Raw genomic sequence first — 21,185 nt, 5'->3', positions numbered from 1 at the left:
CACAGAATTATATAATAACCATGCTTGGAAAGTTGTTTGGAATTTTTTTTCATTTTAAAAATTATTTTGAAGTTGATAAACATGAATGTTACCATATATACAAAAAAGAAAATTGCTTATGAAACCATGAAATTCCATTCAGGTTATTTCCTTTTTGAAAGCATATAATACATTCAATATGTGTTTCAAAGCTATCCTGATAATCTGTATCTTCCCCTGAATCTCGAATTCTTTTTTATGAATTTTTTTAAATGCTTAATGATTTTCTTTTATGAATCACTGTCACTATCCTCCTTCTGTTGACAAAAATGAAAAAAAACCTGACTTCTAACAAATAAGTATCACAAACAAAACCAATTCACACCTTGATGATGTCTGAAAATGTATCATTCTTCATTTCTAGCCAATCACCTCTCTGTCTAGTAGGAAGCATGCTTCATCCTTAGCCCTCTGTAGTCATGTTTGCTTTATTCAGAGTTCTCAAATCTTTCAGAGTTGCTTTTCTATTTATTATTGCAGTCTTTTAAAAATGGTTTCTATTATTTTAAAAATATTTTTTATTTTATTAGATATTTCCCAATTACATGTAAATTTTTTTCCTTCATTTAAAAATAAAATGAGTTCCAAATTCTCTCCTTCTTACTTCCTCCTCCCCCCTCCTCCTTAAGGCAAGCAATTTGATATTGAATACATGTGTGAAGTCATGCAAAACACATTTCCACATTAGCCATGTATTAAAGAAAAAGACAAAAAATAAAGCAAGAAAAATAAAGTAAAAAAAAAAGTAAGATTCAATCTGCATTTAGAGTTCAGTTCTCTCTGTCTGGCAGTGGATAGCTTTTTTCATCATGGGTCCTTTTGGGATTTTCTTGTATCATTGCCTTGATCAGACTAGCTAAGCCTTTCACAGCTGATTATTCTAAGAATATTGATGCTACTGTGGACATTGTTCTCCTTCTTCTGAATCAAGGATGTGAGGGACAGTTTGCTGCCATAGTAGTTTTACAATGATCTGGTTAGTGAACAGGTCTCTTCTGGACCTTGGTGACACCTAGTGCATCTATCAAGGTCTAAGGAAAGTATTATATATACCTTGATGAAGAGAGTCACAATGGCCACACAAAGGAACATGGCAGAGATAGAATTAATGACCAGGCTGCTTTCAATTGGAACTTGCCTCACATGACTAGGCAGGTGATCATCTGAAAGGATGATCTATTGGAAAGATCACTGGATTAAGTTTTATGGTATCATTCCTCTCAAGTGATCTTTATAAGTATCTTCATATCTTTTAGGGAAGCACTTATTCACATCATTTGACCATGTATTTATTGGGGAAATGTTGGCATTTTTATATATTTCAATTGGTCTGTCTTCATTTTATCTGAGACACTGTTTCTTCACAAATTGATTTCATAGTTTTTCCTTAAACTAACGTGATTTATCTACTTTTTTAGTGGCCAAACTGTTGACATATGGAAGGGGGATACCTTACAATTAAATAGTAGAAAATACTGTGTCAAAGTTAGAAGGACTTACGTATAAAGTGGATAATTTTTCATCTAGAACTGGATTTGGATTCAGAGAATATAGGTTTAAATCCTGGCTCTGCTACTTAGAACCAGTAGGACTATAAGAAAGAACCTTTATTGTTTTGGGTTTTTTTTTGGGGGGGGGTTAGTTTCTTCATATATAAAATGATGGCATTATACTAAATGACTTCTAAGGTACTTTAACACCAAATGCAATGGTCCAATGAGCCTGAGATTTTCCAACTTGCATTGACATTTCCATTGAATCACAAAATCATAGAATTTTAGAGTTTGATTGGTACGTTAGAGAATATTCAATGCAACCCCCTTATTTTACAGTAAGGGAAATGGGATCCAGATATGGAAAGTGATTTGATTATGGTCATACTTGTAATAAGTGGTTGTGCTAAGTCTGAAGTTTTGAATCCTTGCTACTATGTCTAAAGAAATGTGCCCTTTTGCACCCTTATTATTATTATTTTTTTTAACAGAAAGATATTCACTTCTTCTAAAATGGCAGGATAGAACTTAAACTGAATGGACAGAGAGATATTTCCTTTTTTCCCCTTTCCTAAAGAGGACCATGTCGTCATTTTGCCTACATATAGCCCTCTCAACCACCAGCATTCTATCTGATTGGACATCTCTATTCTTTTGTTGTTGTTGTTGTTGTTCAGTATTTTATTATTTTCCAGTTACATATATGGATAGTTTTCAACATTTATTTTCATTGGATTTTGGTCATCTCTATTCCTAATCTGCTTCTGGGGACTGTTTTTATGGCATGTTTCTTTCCCATCAGAAACCGTCAACTTCCTGGAAGTCAATGTTTACCTTTGGTTGAGTTTATGTAGAGCTCCTAAGAGCAATTAGGCCCTTAATTTGTACAGAGATTTACTTTTATTTTTTGAGGAATAGATCTTCTTACAGTCTCTGGGATGGATCAACTACATTGGGGCTCCTTTTATAAACAAAGTAGATTAACTGTTCTCACATTACAAATACAAAATCAGAAATCACAAGCACTAAGAAAACATATACATGTCACAAAGCATGTATAATCCTTTAAACTTTTCCCCTGTAGCCAGTACCTCTAGCCCCTGATTTTCATTCTCTTCCCAAATTGTAAAGGGCATACATTATTTGTAGGTTCAAAGCTCTTTCTAAACCTTAGTTGAGCTGATTGAGTCGCTTACAAAAGCATGTGATGCCAGTGGCCACAAGACTTTTCTGTGATTATGCAGGGAGATTTCTTAGGATTCCTATTTTTGGCCTTTCCTTGGTTCTTGGCCTCTGACAAGATTTGGGGAATTCACTTTAGGAAAAAGTGGCTAGGAGGAACTTTAGTGACCTATTTCCTCTCTCTCTCTATCTCTATCTCTATATCTCTCTCTCTCTATCTCTCTCTCTTTCTCTCTCTCTCTGGCAATGAAGGTTAAGTGACTCACCCAGGGTCACACAGCTAGTAAGTGTCAAGTATCTGAGGCTGGATTTGAACTCAGGTCCTCTTGAATCTAGGGCCAGTGCTTTATCCACTGTACCACCTAGCTGCCTCCAGTGACTTATTCTTCAACTCCACAACTGACTTTCAGAGGAAGAAATAAAAGAGATTTAAGAAGTCAGAATTCTCTTCCTTTTCACCCTATTCCTCTTCCCTTTGATCATTTCAGAATCACATTGACTTTTCAGATTGTATAGAAGAAAAACCTCTGAATCCAGGATATGAGGGTCAGCTTGCTGTCATAGTAGTTTTACAATGATCAGGTTAGTGAATAGGTCTCTTCTGTTTTTTTTTTTTTTCAGGGCAATGAGGGTTAGGTGACTTGCCCAGGGTCATATAGCTAGTAAGTGTCAAGTGTCCAAAGTCGGATTTGAACTCAGGTCCTCCTGAATCCAGGGCCAGTGCTTTATCCACTGTGTCACCTAGCTGCTCGAATAGGTCTCTTCTGGACCGGGGTGATACCCAATGCATCTATCAAGGGCTAAGGAAAATATTATACACCCAGATGAGGAGAGTCACACTGGCCATACAAAAGATGACTGAGACTGTTTTCATGGCATGTTTGTTCTGATCCCAAACCCTCAACTTTATTGCAACTTGCTTCACATGACTAGACAGATGATCATGTGTAAGGATAATCTAATGGAAAGATTGTGGGATTAAATTTTATGGTTTCACCCCTCTCAAAGTGATCTTTATAACTATCTTCATTTCTGTGTTTTAATTTAATTTATTTTTTCATTTCAAGAAAACAATGTTTCTTCTTCATTCATACATCTCTCCTTCCTGGTATCTGTTAAGACTGAATTACTTGATATTTGTAAAGAGCTTTGAGCTATTCTGAGAAAGATGTTACATATACATATCGGTATATGTATGGGTATATATGTATATAATTTTTATCTGAATACCTTATATTTATATAATCATTATAATTTTCAAATAATTTTCACATATAACCTGCAACATAAGGGGGCTGGTGTTATTAATATATCCATAATACAAAGGAGGAAACTGTTCTACATCAGTGGTTAAGTGACTTGTCCAAGGTCACACAGTAATTGACAAGGTCAGGACTAGAACACATGTCTTTTGAATTGCTGACTATAATTTTCTGTATCCTGCTTAAGGGAAGCTTCATGAAGAAGATGGAACTTTACCTAGGCTGTGGAAGACTAGTGGGAATTAAGCAGGGTTAGAGAAGTGGGCTAGGCATTCTATGAGGAGAGATGAATATAACTAAAGACTTGTAGGTAAAAATAAGCTTAGGGTTCAGAAGAAACATTTGAAAGATAAGGTACCTCATCTTAGAAACTTTATATATATATATATATATATATATATATATATATATATATATAAGCATACAAATCATATATTACATATATGAAAGTATAGGCACATGACACTTTAAAAATTAAATAGAATTATTTTAAATGGTAACAATGAAAAGAAGGCGAGGGAAGGTTGAAGATAATATAGGAGGGATCTCAGAGAGCCTCACAATGGATCTCTTCTGGTCCAAGGGACTTAATTTTTTCCTGGCTTTAATGTTCAAAAGTCCACACATAAGAATTTGAAAGCAGTTTTCTCCCTATTTCGTGCTCTGGTGGAGGGCAAGGTTTGAGGTTTCAGTGGTGCACAGGTATAAACCATCATGACTCTTCTGCCTGGCCTTGCTCCAGTAACCTTGGCACCTCCGTAAATGTTAGGTCCTTGTTCCCATGACTTCTGACAAGGTAGAGATGTAATTAACCAATGAGAGACAAGGTGTTGTTGAAGACGGAGCACCTGATTACTAATTAATCAGGCGTGAGAGCACCTTGTAGATGCATTCACTATTTAATTATAGCAGCCTCACTTGGCAAAGAAGCATATGCTCCCAGCTTAATCTACTGGTTTATACTGACATCAAATTGCCATTATCAGAAAGAATCAGGCCTTTTGATTATTTCCACTAATTTATTGAACACTTAAAATTAATGAACCCCAGGCCTTTTAAATGTGCTCGGTTGGTTTGGAAGATAAGAGGAAAAAGGGGGGGGGGAGGAAGTAAGAGTCTTCATTATAAAGGATGATTTGGTTAAAGGTAAAGGGAATACATTTTATGGGTGATCTAGACTCCCATTGGTGGAGTGTATATTAGACACAAAAACAAAGCATTCTGATTGGTAGAAAAATAATAGGATGGGTAGCATGCCCTGCTGGCCACCATTGGCTTTTCAAAGAACATATGGCTAAAGGTTTCTTATTATTTTGGGGCTATTTGTCTGGGAGACCCTGTGGCAATTTAGTTTGTTCAGCTAAAATAAAAAGAAAATGTTGAAAACCAGTCATTAGATTAACCACTAGGGACTATAATTGGGAATGGAAAGAGAAGGTTTTGTTGTTGTTGTTGTCCTTGTCTGTTTATTTTTGCTTGTTTGTTCAAAAGATAGAGGGATAGAAATTAGGGAGCAAGAGAATGGCAAATTGACATATATTTGCTATTCTCTGAAGTTATATTTGTGTTCCTGAGGTTATTAGCTTCAACTCCACATCTCTGTTCTTTGAATTCAGTTTCAGGTAATGGTCAAGTTCAGCTTACCCTCCTGGTGAAGGAAGGAATTATTCCAACAACTCCAGGTAAGTTCTGTTCTATTAACAAGAAGGATTCTCCTTCAATAGTTCACTTACGTTTTCAGATTCCCATACCTTGACCTCAGGCTTCATATGCCAGTTCTAGCGTTTATATATCTAACATTGATTCCATTGTAAGACTAATAACTATAATGTATATACCTGCTTATCAAACATGGCCATGATAAAAAAATAATTTTTGAAGCAATGTGTAAGCATGAATGGAAAACCACAAATAAATGTTTTCCTATATATCATAAATTGGAATGTGTATCTTCAGATACACATTCTAAGCCCTAACCAATTAGAAAGAAAACCTTAGAGTCTTTCAAAATAAATGCAGTATTGGTTCTGGTTTCAACTAAATAGGTTAAAGAAATACAAGTTCAACTTTTTATACCTTAGAATTTATTAAGGTGAAATTTACAATGGCTGAATATATCACACACACTGTATAATGTTTTCATTGTTTCATTTGCTTATCCTCAGGTTCAGGAAACTACATTTTCATTAGTAATAAACCTCCTTCTAAGAGTTTCCATCTGCTTTTGACTAAAATATTGCATTTTATAATTATTTTGAATGCGATTTCCCTCTGTATTATTGCCTCTTGGATTTCATTTTTATTATGTAGGGATATTACATATGTTAATTTTTGCGGGTTGTTTGTCAGGCTACATCTTTGCTGAAGCTATTAATAATCTTAATTAGTTTCTTTGCTGATTCCCTAGGATTTTCTATGTAAACCATCATATCATCAGAAAATAGGCATAGCCTTATTTTCTCTTCCCTTATCTTTATGCCTCTAATTCCTTTCCCCTGGCTTACAGCAATTGCTAGAATTTCCAGGACTATATAAAATAGTGTTAGGGAGATTCAGTCTACTTTTAATGGTTCTTCAGTTCTACTTTGGAATCTATCTGTAGGTGGGTTGATTTTGATTCAGGAAATATAGTATAAACATGGACAAGGCCAGTGATTTTCAGGCTGTGGTCTGAAGACTAATGTAGGAAGCCATCTCATTTTTACTAGAGAATGAAGATGATGCTATTTATAGCATCTTCTCCATGAGCCATACTGGGAAATGATCTGCCAATTAATGGAAGGGTGGAGTGGGGGTTGAGAATGTGTTGATAATGCTATGTCTCCATGTAATTTTTATTACTGGGATTATTATAAAACAGTCTCAGATTCCACTCCCAGGAAGGAGAAACCCAAGCAAGGTTATTGATTGGCAACCCTGGCATGGGGAATTTATTATATTCCTGAATGAGGACAAGGCCAAGGTATCTAGTTTCTTTTGAACCACTGATTAAGTGTATCTGTCTTTCAGCTTAGTTTAGTTAATTCAGCTGTTAGGAACTAGACTCAAACTGTCTTGGAGTTGAGGTTCATAACTAGAGAGGAGGGGGAGCAACTGTGGAAGAAGGATGTAGATCCTAGATCCAAGAGCAGGCTTTTGGTCCAATTCTTATATGTCCAATAGCCATATGAGGCAATTCTCCCCCCAATCAAAGGCTAAACCAACTGAAATATTTTGCTCATAGAATCATCTTCAAAGGACCAATCAGAACAGAGAGTCAAGGCAAGGCAAGAAAGTAAGTAGCTTCCCATGGGACCAGTGGATGGAAATCTCTTCAGGGACAGGGGAAGAAGATAATAATTAGAGAAACTGAACAGGAAGTTAAAGAATGTCATGATTTTCTAGCCAGGGAATCAGAAGAGGGATGAGGGATTAATATATCACTCCTAAAATTTCCTGACATCTAACACTAGATCTGGAGATGAAATCTTTTTATCTGAGATGCAACATGTTTTCTTTTTTATTACAATAATTGTATGGATATGCAATTTCATACAATCACTGAACTAGAGCTTGAAGAGACCTCAAAGGGCATCTTATCCAAGTCCCTCATTTTAGATATGAATCAAATAAACAAACAACCAATGCCTAGGATGAGTAAGTGAGTTAATCAAGATCATTCAGGTAGTAAGCATCAAAGACAGGATTTGGAAGCTGGTCCTTTGACTTTACCACAAATGTTCTTTCTAATGAACCAACATTGTATCAACTCTATTATTGAGACGAGCCTTTTCCAAGTAAATTAAAAAGGCCCTTTTGTTTTATAATGTCTTTAATTCTCATGTTCATTATCAGCCATTTCCATTTCTTATGACTTAAAAAAATAATTCAAATATGGTTTCTATCCCAGTCCTTTGTCATAACCTTTGGACTTAAGAAGGTTCCACAAAAATATCAGAAGGACCAATATTGCATAAAGTCACAGGTCTCTTATTTATTTCACTGCCTTGAAGCTAGAAGATTTATCACTCACTCAAAGCTTTATCAGTCAAAGAGGTTTACATTCAGGTCCAGAAGTCATAGAGGGGGAATTAGGGCTATTGTTTTGCAATATTCAATTATCAGACAACTCAGTGTTTCCTTAATGTCTTTATTTTTTTTACTCTTCATTTTCAAAGCATTTTCCTTCTGTATTATCATTTCCCTTGCCTCTGATACCAATGTTCAATTATATCAATTTAGTTAGAAGGAAACTTAAGGGCCTTTAGGTGAATAGACAAATTTAAACAATGAAAATTATGAGTCATCACTAGTCTGTGAAATTTAAATGGAGTATGCAAAACTTGTCCTTTCTGTATTATGGTTTTTATAAGTTATACACTCACAGTCATGCTATTTCATAGGACTGTATGGACCATATCAGTAAAATGAATATTAATAAAAAATGAATATTAATGTGTCATAAAGGATTAGTGTTATAAAAAGGGCATACATACATATACACATGTGTGTGTGTAACAGTGTGTTAGGTACTAGAGATACAAAGACCAATATGTGTGTGCGAGTATGTGTGTGCATGCATGCACACACAAATTTCCAGAAACTCAAATGGATCTGTCATCTCATCAATGTGGATGTCTCCTTCAATGAAACAGTTTCAAAGAAACCCATCTATGCCTATCATTTCTTTATAATTTCTGTCTGTGTCTTCCTATTTGCCACATAGTCATCTGATTCAAACAATCTAGATATAGTCAGTTCTCCTTTATTCAGTGTAGTAATGAAAAATCTACTCCACATTTTAAAAAATGGGACAGCTCATAATCATAAAGCACTTGTTTAACAATTGTATTAAATGACAAACACAATAGCAAACCATTATGAGTGAATGAAATATATATGCACATATGTATGTGTGTATATATGTGAATATTTAAGTATATATATATATATATATAGAGAGAGAGAGAGAGAGAGAGAGAGAGAGAGAGGAGAGAGAATGGTGTTCTTTGGCAGAATTCAACTTAATAAACATTTATAGAGTTCCTATTATATACCAAGCATTGTGGTATGCATAGTGCATTGATTCTTACTCTTCTTTTGTATCATGAACACCTTTGGAAATTTAATGAAACCTAGGGACCCTTTCATATAATGTTATTTTTAGAATCATAAAATAAAATGCAGAAAGTTACAAAGGAAACCCAAGGTTAAAGAAAATAAAGTTGCATTTTTGTTTCATCTAAGTTTATAGACCATTTCTGAAATATAAACTGATCCTTGGTATAGTGTAAAGCAAGGTCTATGTTGATAAGGAACTAGGTAACAAGGGGTAGATGAGTGAAGTGAAAAAAGGCAATTTTGTTTGCATTCATTTGCTATAAAATGAGGTATTTCCCCATTTTATAGGGGATATAGCATACATTTTTATAAAATAGGCTGAATTGTCCATTATTTAAAGAATCCAGATGTTCTGAGTTCTGGAAAATTTTTATAAAATAGGGATAATAATGCTTACACTATTTACTCTGGGAAACACTTTGTCTTAGAGGGTTGTCCTTGGAATCAGGAATGTCACTCGACAAGCATTTGTTGCACACCTATTAGAGGTCATGCATTGTGTTGGACTCCCAGATGCAAATACAGTGATAAAATAACCTTTGTCATGAAGGACCTTACATTCTATTTGGGGTAAGCATGTGCACAGGAAAGTTATTACAAAGGAATTTGAAGAAAGGAGGGAGACCTAGCAACTGGAGTAGTCAAGGTAGGAAGCACCTGACATGAGCCATAAAAGAACTCATATATCTAAGAGACAGAGACATGAGGATAGACTGTATTTTGATAATTGTGGATGGCAATGCAATGAAAGACTGGAGTTAAAACACTGAGTTAAGGTAAAATAGCAAAAAGGCTAGTTTGCTGGAATGTAAAGTCTTTGAAGGTGAGCAACATTAACTAAATTTGGAAATTTAGTTGGAGCCAAAATGTGGTATGCTTTTAAATAGTAAACTGAGGAATTTTGATTATATCCCAGAGGCAAGAAGGAGCCAATGAAAGATTTTTGAACAAGGGAGTATTCAAGAACTTTATGTTTTTGGAAGCTCATTTTGCCATTCACATGTCGGATGAATTAGAGAGAGAAGCTACTGGAGAGAGGAAATCAAGTAGAGGGGCTATTATATTAGTTCAGTCAAGAGGCAAAAGAGAACATGAATTAACTTGGAGGCTGGATGATATATAGATGAGAGGATGAAAATTACAATCAATTATTATAAGCACAAGCACATTCCAGGCATTGCACTAGGTACAGAGTATAAAAAGAAAGGCAAAAATTCATCCTTGCTTTCAAGAGGCTAATAATCTAAGGGGGAGACTGGACAAGCAACTATATGTAAACTGGATATGTACCAGGGAAGTTGGAGATAATCTCAAAGGAAAATCACTAAGCTTAAGGAGGATTGGGGAATGTTTCTTGTAGCAGGTAAGGATTTAGCTGAAACTTGAAGGAATCCAGGAATGCTAGGAGTAGTAGATGAGGAGGGGGAAAGTTCCAAACATGGGAGATAGCTGGTGAAAAAGTCTGAAGTTGGGAGATGGAATGTCTTGTTCAAGGATCTGCAAGGAAGCCAGCAACATGGGATGGCAGAATTTGTGGGGAGTGGAAAGTATAAGAAGGCTGGGAAGGTGGGAAGAAAGAAACCAGGTTATGGATGGTATTAAAAGCCAAATGGATATTTTAATATTTTATTCTCGATGGAGGTAATAGAGAGCCATAAGAGTCGACTGAATAGGAGGTGACTTGGTCAGATTTGCATTTTAGAAAGATCATTTCAATAGCTGAATGGAAGAGAGACTGGACTGGGGAGAAATCTGACGTAGAAAGTCAAACTTATAGACTATTTCAATAGTTCAAATCAGAAGTGATGAGCACCTGCATCATGATTCAGAATGTAGCTAGTTGTATAGGTGATAGCAGTAGAATCTTAAAATAAGGTAAACATGGGAAGTTATTATAATGAACAAAAGTTGCATTGAGGTTTCGGTCATGTTCTTTTTGTTTTGTAGTTCCATCTGCTGCACCTGAATCCATTTTAAAATGGTCCCATCCTACAACATGGCAAGATGTTGAAGAGGGCTGGGGTGGATACAATCACACGACCCCAGTGCCAGGTGATGATGTTGTGATCTTACCCAGTAAGTAAACAAGCTCTGAGTTTTTATAATAAAAGTGACTTCATATACATTTAAAATTGAGGACTAGGTTTTATTGTCAGATTATAGCAATTTGATTTAAAGGTATATTGCAAAATAATATAGAGTATTTGTTCAGTTGTGTCTCAGTTGTGTCTGACTCCATGACCCCATTTGGGGTTTTCTTGGCAAAGATAATAGAGCGGTTTGCGACTCTTTTTCTACATCACTTTACAGATGAGGAAATTGAGGCAAACAGGGTTAAGTGACTTTCCCAGGGTCATTCAACTATTATGAGCTGAGGCCAAATTTGAACTCAGGAAGAGTCTTCTTGACTTCAGGCCCAACACTGTATCTCCTGAGCCACCTAGCTGCCCTTACATAATAATAAGTATCATTGATCTATTACTTATAGACACTATGCTAAGCAGTTCACAATTATTATGTCATTTGATCCTTACAATAACTCTGGGAGGTAGGTTCTATTATTATCCCAATTTTACATATGATTTTTGTTGTTGTTTGTCCTTTGTTCTTGAAGAGGACCATTACAAATGTTATGACTTGCAATGAATTGGGTTTAAGTGAGGGAGGGTTGTGCAAGGTCACCAACTTCATTCCCTCCTCCAGAGCCATCTGGGTCCAGTGGCAAGGTATTCATCAGCACAACTGGAGATGGCACTGAATGTTTAAGGCAATTGGTGTTAAGTGATTTGCCTAGGGTCACACAACCATTAAGTTTCTGAGGTGAGATTTAAATTCTGATTTTCCTGACTCCATGGCCAGTGCTTTATCCACTGTGCCATACAGCTGTCCTTTTATATATGAGGAAATTAAGGCAAAGAGGATTAAGCGAATTGCCCAGGGTCACACAGGTAGCAAGTAACCAAGACCAGATTTGAACTCAGGAAAAAAAAAAAAGTTTTCCTTTCTCCAAGTCTGGAATTCTATCCACTGAACCACCTAACTTCCCCATAACAACATGTAATAACATTCCATAATATGAAATATGCTAGCATAACAAAAGGGCAAAAAATTTGGAAAGAAATAGAAAGACATATTTGATCTGTGTTAATGGGGCAGAGGGGTGTAAGGTGTGTTCAGGGAAAATTAGTACCTCTGGTGTGAGGGCTGTTGACCCCTATTCATGACTGCTTTTTACCTTTGGTGTCTATCTGATCTACCTAACTCTCATCTGTGACTCTAAGAAGCTGTAGAACACACATCAGACACACCCCAGGAAACCATTTTCACAGACAGGCTAAACCAGGTTGAGGGTAACCATGAGGTCTCAAACTCATTGGTGAGTTAGGGGTGTGTCTACCCCAAACTTGTGAAGATTTCTCCTGGTGGAATGGTGGATGAGAACAATTTATTCTGACGGCCATGAAGGCAGCTAAGCTGTGGAGCTTAGCATTTGGGAGGCTCCAAAGGAAAGTGTTGGAGAGAAGAGGTATTTGGCTACCAAAGTGAAGGTCTACAGAAGCTTTGTGCTAACCTCATTGCTGTATGCCTGTGAAACCTGGACTGTGTACTGGTGCCATGTCAGCAAACTAAATAGTTTCCATTTCAATTGTGTTGGAGAGATTCTAAAGACCATCTGGCAGCATAAGATACCAGACATTGAGGTCCTCTCTTGAGCTAAACTGCCAAGTATTCAAACTCTATTTCAGAGAGAGCAACTCCAATGGGCTGGCCATGTTGTTCAAATGCCAAATGTATGCTTGCCTAAAAGACTATTTTATGGAGAACTCACGGAAAGTAAGAGCTTACATCATGGTCAGAAAAACAAACAAACAATGATATGGGGCAGCTAGGTGGTGCAGTGAATAAAGCACTGGCCCTGGATTCAGGAGGACCTGAGTTCAAATATGGCCTCAGACACTTGACACTTACTAGCTGTGTGACCCTGGGGAAGTCACTCAACCCCAATTGCCTCACCAAAAAACCAAAAAAACCCCAAACAATAGTGATATAAGAATATTTTCAAGGTCTCCCTTACAAACTTTGAAATTGATTTTATGACATGGGAGACACTGGCACAGGGCCACCCAGTATGGCATGCCCTCATCAGAGAAGGCGCTGTGCTTTATGAGTAAAGTAGAATTGAAGTAGCTTAAAAGAAATGTGAGATGCACAAATTTAAATACTCCAACTCAGATGTTAACATGAATTATTTGTGCCCAACCTGTGGTACCATATTCCGAGCTCATATTGGTCTGGTATGCCATAGTTGCTAACACTGTAACTTCACTCTAACATAGTGGTGCCATTGTGGTCCTCTTCAAGAATAAAGGACAACAACCAATGTGAAAGAAAAAATATATACTGTATTAATAAAACCCATAGTCATCATGACAGCATTGCCTTTGATTTATTTCTATGACCATAGGGATCAAACAGATCATTGTAGCCAAAAAGAGTAAGCCAAATCAGACTCATTCCTTTTTGAATAATTCCAAAGCCAATCAGAAGGCTTCCACACATGGTTAGCTGACAGGAACCAGTTACTCAATGTTTACATCTTCTCTAATGTCTCTCAGAGGTGATACAATTATGTGACATCCAATATTCCCAGATGTAGGCTCTTTAGCCTCACCCTATGGGGAAATACCTACCATTAGAGGCCCTCATTTTCCATTGCAATAGCAAATAAGAGTAGTAAAGCCTGGAATGGTAGATAGAATGCTAGACTTATAATTAGGAAGACTGAGTCTATATTTTGTCTCTGATACTTACTAGCTATATGACTGTGTACCAATTATTTAATCTCTCTCTCTCTCTCTCTCTCTCTCTCTCTCTCTTTCTCTCTCTCTCTCTCTCTCTCAGTTGACTCATCTGTGAGTACTAGTATTATGTACCTAACAGAATTTTTGAGAGACACAAATGAGATGATCTCTGTAAAGTGAGTTGTATACTTTATAATGTTATACAAATGCCAATGTTATCATTTAACTGGGTGTGTTTACCTTGGTACAGGACAGGGAAATGGTTCCAGAGAACCACAGGATATCATAGTTGGAAGGGAGGGAGAACAGAACTCACCTAGTTGACCTGTACCTGAAAATATACTTCCTATGGCAATTAAGCTCCAGTGGCTTCTTATTCCCTCCAGAATCAAATATAAAATCCTGTATTTGACTTTTAAAACCATAACTTTTCTCCCTCTTGCCTTTCCAGTCTTCTTACTCCTTACACCCCCCCCCCCAAATACTCTGTCATCCAATGGCACTGGCTTTTTGCTGTTCCTTGAACAAGGCTTGGGTTCTCCCAATTTCAAAAACAATATGTATAAGTGGAAAGCAAGAGTTCAGTTTATGAAGTCTCAGGAACTGGGTCTAAATCTCAACTCTGCTACTTTCTGCTTGGTTCCTTTGAACCTCTGTGATCTCATTTTGCTCAATACTCAAATGAGCAGGGTGGACTTGAGATTCTTGAATGTGCCTTCCTGCTCTTAGTGTATGGGCTAGTGGTTGATCCTAGTCATCTGACCTTCACTCAAAGACTTCCAGTAATCAAGAGTAAACTACCTCCTGAGGCAACCAGTTTACCTATTAGACATTATCATTGTTAGCAAGTTGTTTTTCTCTTCTATCAGGTAAAAATCTTCTCTCTGAAACTTCCACCTATGAAAAGAAATTGAAGGGTTTGGGGGAAATTTTGTACATTTCCCTCCTTATTCATATACATACATACATACATACATATATACACGCATGCACACACATACATACAATTTATAAATGACTATAATGTATATGACTATCTATATATCTATATGTATCTATATACATGTGTGTAGACATAAATTTATAGACAACACCTGACAAATATCTGTACATAGCTTATGTGGTACATATATGTTTGCTTTGCTCAGTCCAAGGCTCTGATATTTACTGTGTGGTCATGGGAAAGGTATTGAAGCTCTCTGAGACTTCCTTTCCTCTTGTATAAAATGGGAATTAGAATACATTTGTTACTTCCCTCAGAAGCTTTGGGAAATCTTTGAGAAGTGGTATAGGAATTTGCTACTTTTGTTTTAAACATATTGACAATCTTGGCCGAGCCAAGATGCCAGAAGAAAGACTGTGACTCTTGGAGCTCCCAACAGATCCATCCACGTTCCTTCAAAAAATGCCATAAGATAACTTCTGGAGCAGCAGAACCCACAAAATAACAGAATGAGATCATTTTCCAGTCAAAGATGGCTTAGAAGTTGAGCAAGGCGTCTGTTATACCAGGGTGAGAGAGGAGCTCAGTGCTCAACACAGATCCATCCCCAGGCAGGCTGTGTGTCCAGAGCCTCAGAATCTGCAGTGTCAGTGGCTTCTTCTGAATCTTGGCTCATGAACAGTGAGGGGCTCCAGTGGTTGCCTGGGGGGAAATAGTGGGGGTCTCTGTTGGAGCAGAGGTGGAGCATGTGGCCCAGGAAGTGGACTTGAGTGGCAGAGGCCCAGTGGGGGAGGGGTATAGGCATGCCAAGCTTGCAGACCACAGAGAATCAGATTTCAATCAGATTTCTGATTCTGGGTTAAAGAGCAAGCAGGCCCATGGTTACTTACAGGTCAGGCAGACTGAGAATATGCCTATCTTTAAATCATACCACTGGGACCCCCTGAAAGCTTGGAACAGTACATCCTGGAAGTGGTGCTCCACTTTAAGACGGAGTTAAAAGCCAAGAAATAGGTAGACAAAATGAGCAGGCAGAGAAAGAAGCAGACCATCAAAAGTTTCTTTGGTGACAAGGTAGATCAAAATACACCCTCAGAAGAAGATAATAACGAAGTCAAAGTTCCTACATCCAAATCTTCATAGAAAAATATGAATTGGTCTCAAGCCATGGAAGTGCTCAAAAATGACTTTGAAGACAAAGTAAGAGAGGTAGAGGGAAAAGTAATAGACGTAGGGGAAAAAATGGAAAGAGAAATGAGAGTCATGCAGGAGGATCATGAAAAAAAAGTCAACAACTTGAAAAGACAAATTGGCCAAATGGAAAAGAAGGTGCAGAAGCTTTCTGAAGAAAATCATGGCTTAAGAATTTGAATAGAGGGGGCAGCTAGATGGTGCAGTGGATAGAGCACCGGCCCTGGAGTCAGGAGGACCTGAGTTCAAATCCGGCCTCAGACACTTAACACTTACTGGCTATGTGACCCTGGGCAAGTCACTTAACCACAACTGCCTCACCAAAAAACAAAACAAAACAAAACAAAAAAAACACCAAAAGAAAAAAAAGAATTAGAATTGAGAAAATAGAGGCTAATGATTCTATGAGAAATCAAGACACAATAAAGAAAATCCAAATGAATAAAAAAATAGAGGGCAATGTGAAATGTCTTCTTGGAGAAATAACTGCCTGCAAAATAGATCCAGGAGAGATAATTTGAAAATCATTGAACCAGCTGAGAACCATGACCAAATAAAGAGCTTAGACATCATCTTCCAAGAAATTATTAGGGAAAATTGCCCTGATATTCTAAAAGCAGTAGGTAAAATAAAAATTGAAATAATCCATCAATCACCTCCTGAAAGAGATCCCCAAATGAAAACTGCCAGGAATATTATAGCCAAATTCCAGAGCTCCCAGGTCAAGGAAAAAATATTGCAAGCAGCTAGAAAGAAACAATCCAAGTACTGTGGAACTACAGTCAGGATAACCCAAGATCTAGCAGCATCTACATTAAAGGACTGGAGGTCATGGAATATGATATTCTGGAGGGCAAAGGAACTGGAATTAGAAGCAAGAATCATGTACCCAGCAAAACTGAGTATATAATCTTTCAGGGGAAAATTGGAACAATGAAAAAGAGGACTTTCATGTATTCATGATGAAAAGACCTGAATTGAATAGAAAATTTGACTTTTAAATATAAGACCCTAGAGAAGAATAAAAAGGTAAACAGGAAAAAAATCATGAGGGATAAATTCTAACTCATAAAGACTTTCTCAGTATTAGGGCAGCTGAAAGGAATATACTTAGACAAAGGGCACAGGTTTTTTGCATATGAAGGGATGATATTTGTTTTGGTTTTTTTGGGGGATGATATTTGTGAAGAATTTATTTTTTGTTTATCATTTTTTGTGGGGCAGGCAGGGTGGAGTGACTTGTGTCTGAGGCCAAATTTGGGTTCAGGGTCTCCTGGGTCCAGGGTTTGTGCTTTGTCCACTGTGTCATCTAGCTGCTCTGGTGATGACATCTTTAAGTTAAAGTTAAAGGGTAAGAAGAATGCACTGGAAGAAAGGGAAAGGGAGAGATGGAATGGAGTAAAGTAGCTCACATAAAAGAAACAAGAACAGGCTTATGGGGTGGAGGGGAAGATGGGGAAGGAGTAGGGGAGTGAGTGAGCCTTACTCTCATCACAATTGGCTCAAAGAGTGAATAACATACACACTCAAGTGGCTATAGTAATATATCTTGCCCTGTGGGAAAGTGGGAGAGGAAGGGGGTAAATGGGGAGAGGTGAAGGAAGTGAGGGCAAATTGGGGGAGTGGAAGTAAAAAGGAAAACATTTTTGAGAAGGGATAGGGTAAAAGAATATAGAAAATAGAGTAAATATCAAGAGGATTAAATAGAATGGAGAATAATACAGTTAGCAATAGTAACTGTTAAAGAAATGATGACCAGGGTACTATCAGAAGGACTTATGAAAAATGCAATCCATCTACAGAGAAAGGACTGATGGTATCTGAATATAGATTGAAGCATAGTTTTTTTTGTTAGTTCCTCTTTCTAAAGTTTTCTTGCATAACCTGAGTAATGTGGAGATGTTTTACATGACTGCACATGTATACCATATTGAATTGCTTGATTTCCTAGTGTGGGGAGGGAGAGAGGAAGAAAAAAAAAGTGACTATAGATGTGAGAAACAAACAAAAAAACCATATTGACAATATTTCTAAATTTTCTTCTCTGGGATAAAATTGGTGACCCTGAACTTGCATAGCATATTGATACATCTGGATCTTTCCAATGGAATGAATACTTTCAAAAACAAAACAACGATGAAAAAAATTTCAATCAAAATCTCTTGGGTATTACCTATAGGTTCAATGAATTTATCTAGTGGAATGACTTCAGAGCTTTGTTTTGGTTTTTTCATAGTAAGAAAGCTGCTTAACCCAAATGCTTCCTGATGCAGGAAGCAAGAGAAATATACTTGTAGCCAAGCTTCCAGTACCCTTTGCGACTCTTAGCCACAGTGTGGAAAAATTTCAGCTATCTTTGCTGGCACTGCTTCTGACTGAAATCCCCATGTGGGTTGGATTTCCGAACCCCCTGGAATACTCCATGGCCCTGGGCTGTTAGTCTTTTTTGAATGGTCTGCTCACAGGACATGTAGAAACTCTCCAACAAACAGTGATATTAACATCAGAGACAGTGTGGTTGGATTCAGAGACAGGGGATACATTTTTGGAAGTATGAAGCTCTCCCTGAAGTCAGTGTTTCAAGTTCAGACCCTAACATCAGAGATGTACTACTTTATTTGCTTTCTTGCCATAAAAAGGGAATGTGGTGATAATGAATTAGATAAAAACTACCATGAAAATGTTTTTCAGGTCAATTTATATGAATGTGGTTTCTTTGAAATAATGAGTTAATTTATATAAAATAGGAAGATAAGGGCAGCTAGGTGGCACAGTGGATAAAACACTGGCCCTGGATTCAGGAGGACCTGAGTTCAAATCCGGCCTCAGACACTTGACACTTACTGGCTGTGTGACCCCGAGCAAGTCACTTAACACTCATTGCCTGCAAAAAATAAAATAAAATAAAATAAGAGGACATATGTGAAAGAACTTTGAAGAGTTTTCAACACTGTAAATTTAAAATATTATTAGTATTAATAACTTTGGATTGCACCTGTCATTTAAAAGCTGTAGGAAAATCTCTACGAAGAAATTCCCTTACTAATACAAATCAACACTTGCTCTGATGCTTCTCATAGAAAATTTCCTAGGGTACTGAGAAATTGGATAACCTTCATCACACATGATTTAAAAGCAAGACTTGAACTTGCATCTTCTTGGCTCCAAGGCTCCCTCCCATCTACTATGCCTTGTTATTTCTATTGTTGTTCTAAAAATTATTTTAAATAATGATTAATCTATATTTCTAAATATGTCATATTTTATAATGCTGGGTACTCTATCCAAGAGCAAGAATTGCAATATCCATTTTATGTCTTAATAGGCAGTCTGAATTAATTATTTTGCTCATTTCCCCCTATGTAAAAAAAAAAAAGTTATTACTTGGTTGTCAAACAGGTAACCAACACTTTTCAATTTATTTGGACTGTTCCTTGAATGAAATTATTTATTATTGGGTCCTCATATGAAGCCTTTTTTGATAGTAGTACTCAGCAAGTTGAGAAAGGTAAATGAATTGGGGCAGATTGTAACATATAAAATAATAGCTCTCATTCAAGTTATTGATGTTAAATTAGTTCAGGAATTTTTGATAGGAGATTGTAGTCTGTTGTTAAAGTAAGAAACAGTAGAATTGTTTAGAAAAAAGTTGCCAGGTTGAGTTTGGGGTAAATAGAGGAAATACATGTATTATAAACAGAATGAAAGGCATGGAAACTGAGAAGTACAAGTAACACATCTAGATTAAGTCTAGATTTAGTCTAATACAAAATCCATCTAAGTGTTGGATAATTGGTTTTCCTAGAGTTATTCTTACATGAGGTTGCTCATAGGTGCTATCATGGGTATCTGGCCCTAATAGTATCTTTGTTTATTCTGAAGTAAATGTAGTTGGATATCAGATTCCTATCTTTACTGTTTTTCAGATAAAAGTCTAGTTCATTCGCAAGGATCTATAGCACAGTTGGAATAGTGGGATGCTATAGTATAATGTTGTTCTCTCAAGAGCAAAAATAATAAGATAACTTTGGTTAGTGACTACAGACCCTGGTCCTAATATGAGGGAAGAAAGAGGATATAAATCATCAACAAGCACAGAAGGTATATTCTTTGAATTATGCAGTCCTTCCAAATAGTCTTTTTGTACAAACAGCTCAGAGTAATACCAGGCATCTGAATAATTTCCATGAACTCAGGGATTTTAGAAGCAATAGACAACAATGAATCATGGAGACATCCATATTGAGGTGTTCATGGGGAAGGTCCAGATTTGGGTTGCAATGGAGTGATTAGCAGAACCAAGGGAGTATGATCAAGCACAGGCCTGATAGGACCATTTCTACAACACTGGTGCTTTCGGTTGTGACAGATATTCCTGGTGATGTAACAGAAGAAAATAAAAAGGAGCTTTATCTGTGAAAATGTTTCTCAAATTAAGGCAATAATAGGGATCTTTTTACTCACCTATATGACCTTTTATCAGTGCAAATATCAGTTCATCCAGGTCTTTTAAATCTTTATGTTGTTTTTTGTTTCTTTCTTTTTTTTATTTAAATTTTTTTTTGTGGGGCACTGAGGGTTAAATGACTTGTCCAGGGTCACACATCTAGTAAGTGTCAAGTGTCTGAAGCTGGACTTGAACTCAAGTCCTCCTGAATCCAGGGCCAGTGCTTTATCCACTGCTCCACCTAGCTGCCCCAATCTTTATGTTCTTCTACAAATTGTCCTAGGAACTACTCAGTACATCTAAGAGCAGTAGCTAATGCTTATCTGACCTTTGTATTTCTCTATCACAACAGGCTTATTAAATGGTAATTGGATAGATGAATTGATAAATTAATGAGTAAAGGACATTATGTCTGTGACTTTGAACAAAATCACTTAACATCTCTGGGACTCAGTTTCTTCATCAATAAAATGAAGGGTTGGACTAGTTGGCCTCTGAACCCCCCTCCCATTCTAAATCTATGAACATCTGGTCCTTTGATGGGAATGTGGTAACAATAAATTATATAAAAGCACCATGGTACAGTTGTTCAGATTTACTATCTAGGAATATGGTATAGATAACTGATGTATATTAATTTGGTGGTGAAGGTTGCTATTTTTTAATGTACTAACCATCTTTTCTCATTGTTTTTCTACTTAGCTGTATGTTCTGACCTCCAGAATT

At 36.8% G+C, this 21,185-nt stretch overlaps 1 protein-coding gene across 1 annotated transcript in view; it reads left to right on the top strand.

Annotated features, from left to right (window-relative positions):
• PKHD1 (PKHD1 ciliary IPT domain containing fibrocystin/polyductin) overlaps nt 1-21,185 on the top strand; it is a 714,107-nt gene that overhangs the window by 410,595 nt on the left and 282,327 nt on the right. The window contains exons 50-51 of the mRNA XM_044005152.1: nt 5,593-5,658; nt 11,024-11,152. Of these exons, the coding sequence (XP_043861087.1) occupies nt 5,593-5,658; nt 11,024-11,152 (195 nt within the window). The remainder of the gene's footprint in view (nt 1-5,592; nt 5,659-11,023; nt 11,153-21,185) is intronic.

This window comes from Dromiciops gliroides, chromosome 4, assembly GCF_019393635.1.
Source record: "Dromiciops gliroides isolate mDroGli1 chromosome 4, mDroGli1.pri, whole genome shotgun sequence".
Lineage (NCBI taxonomy): Eukaryota > Metazoa > Chordata > Mammalia > Microbiotheria > Microbiotheriidae > Dromiciops > Dromiciops gliroides.
The sequence above is the reverse complement of the archived record's forward strand: the minus strand, read 5'-3'. Positions and strand labels throughout refer to the sequence as shown.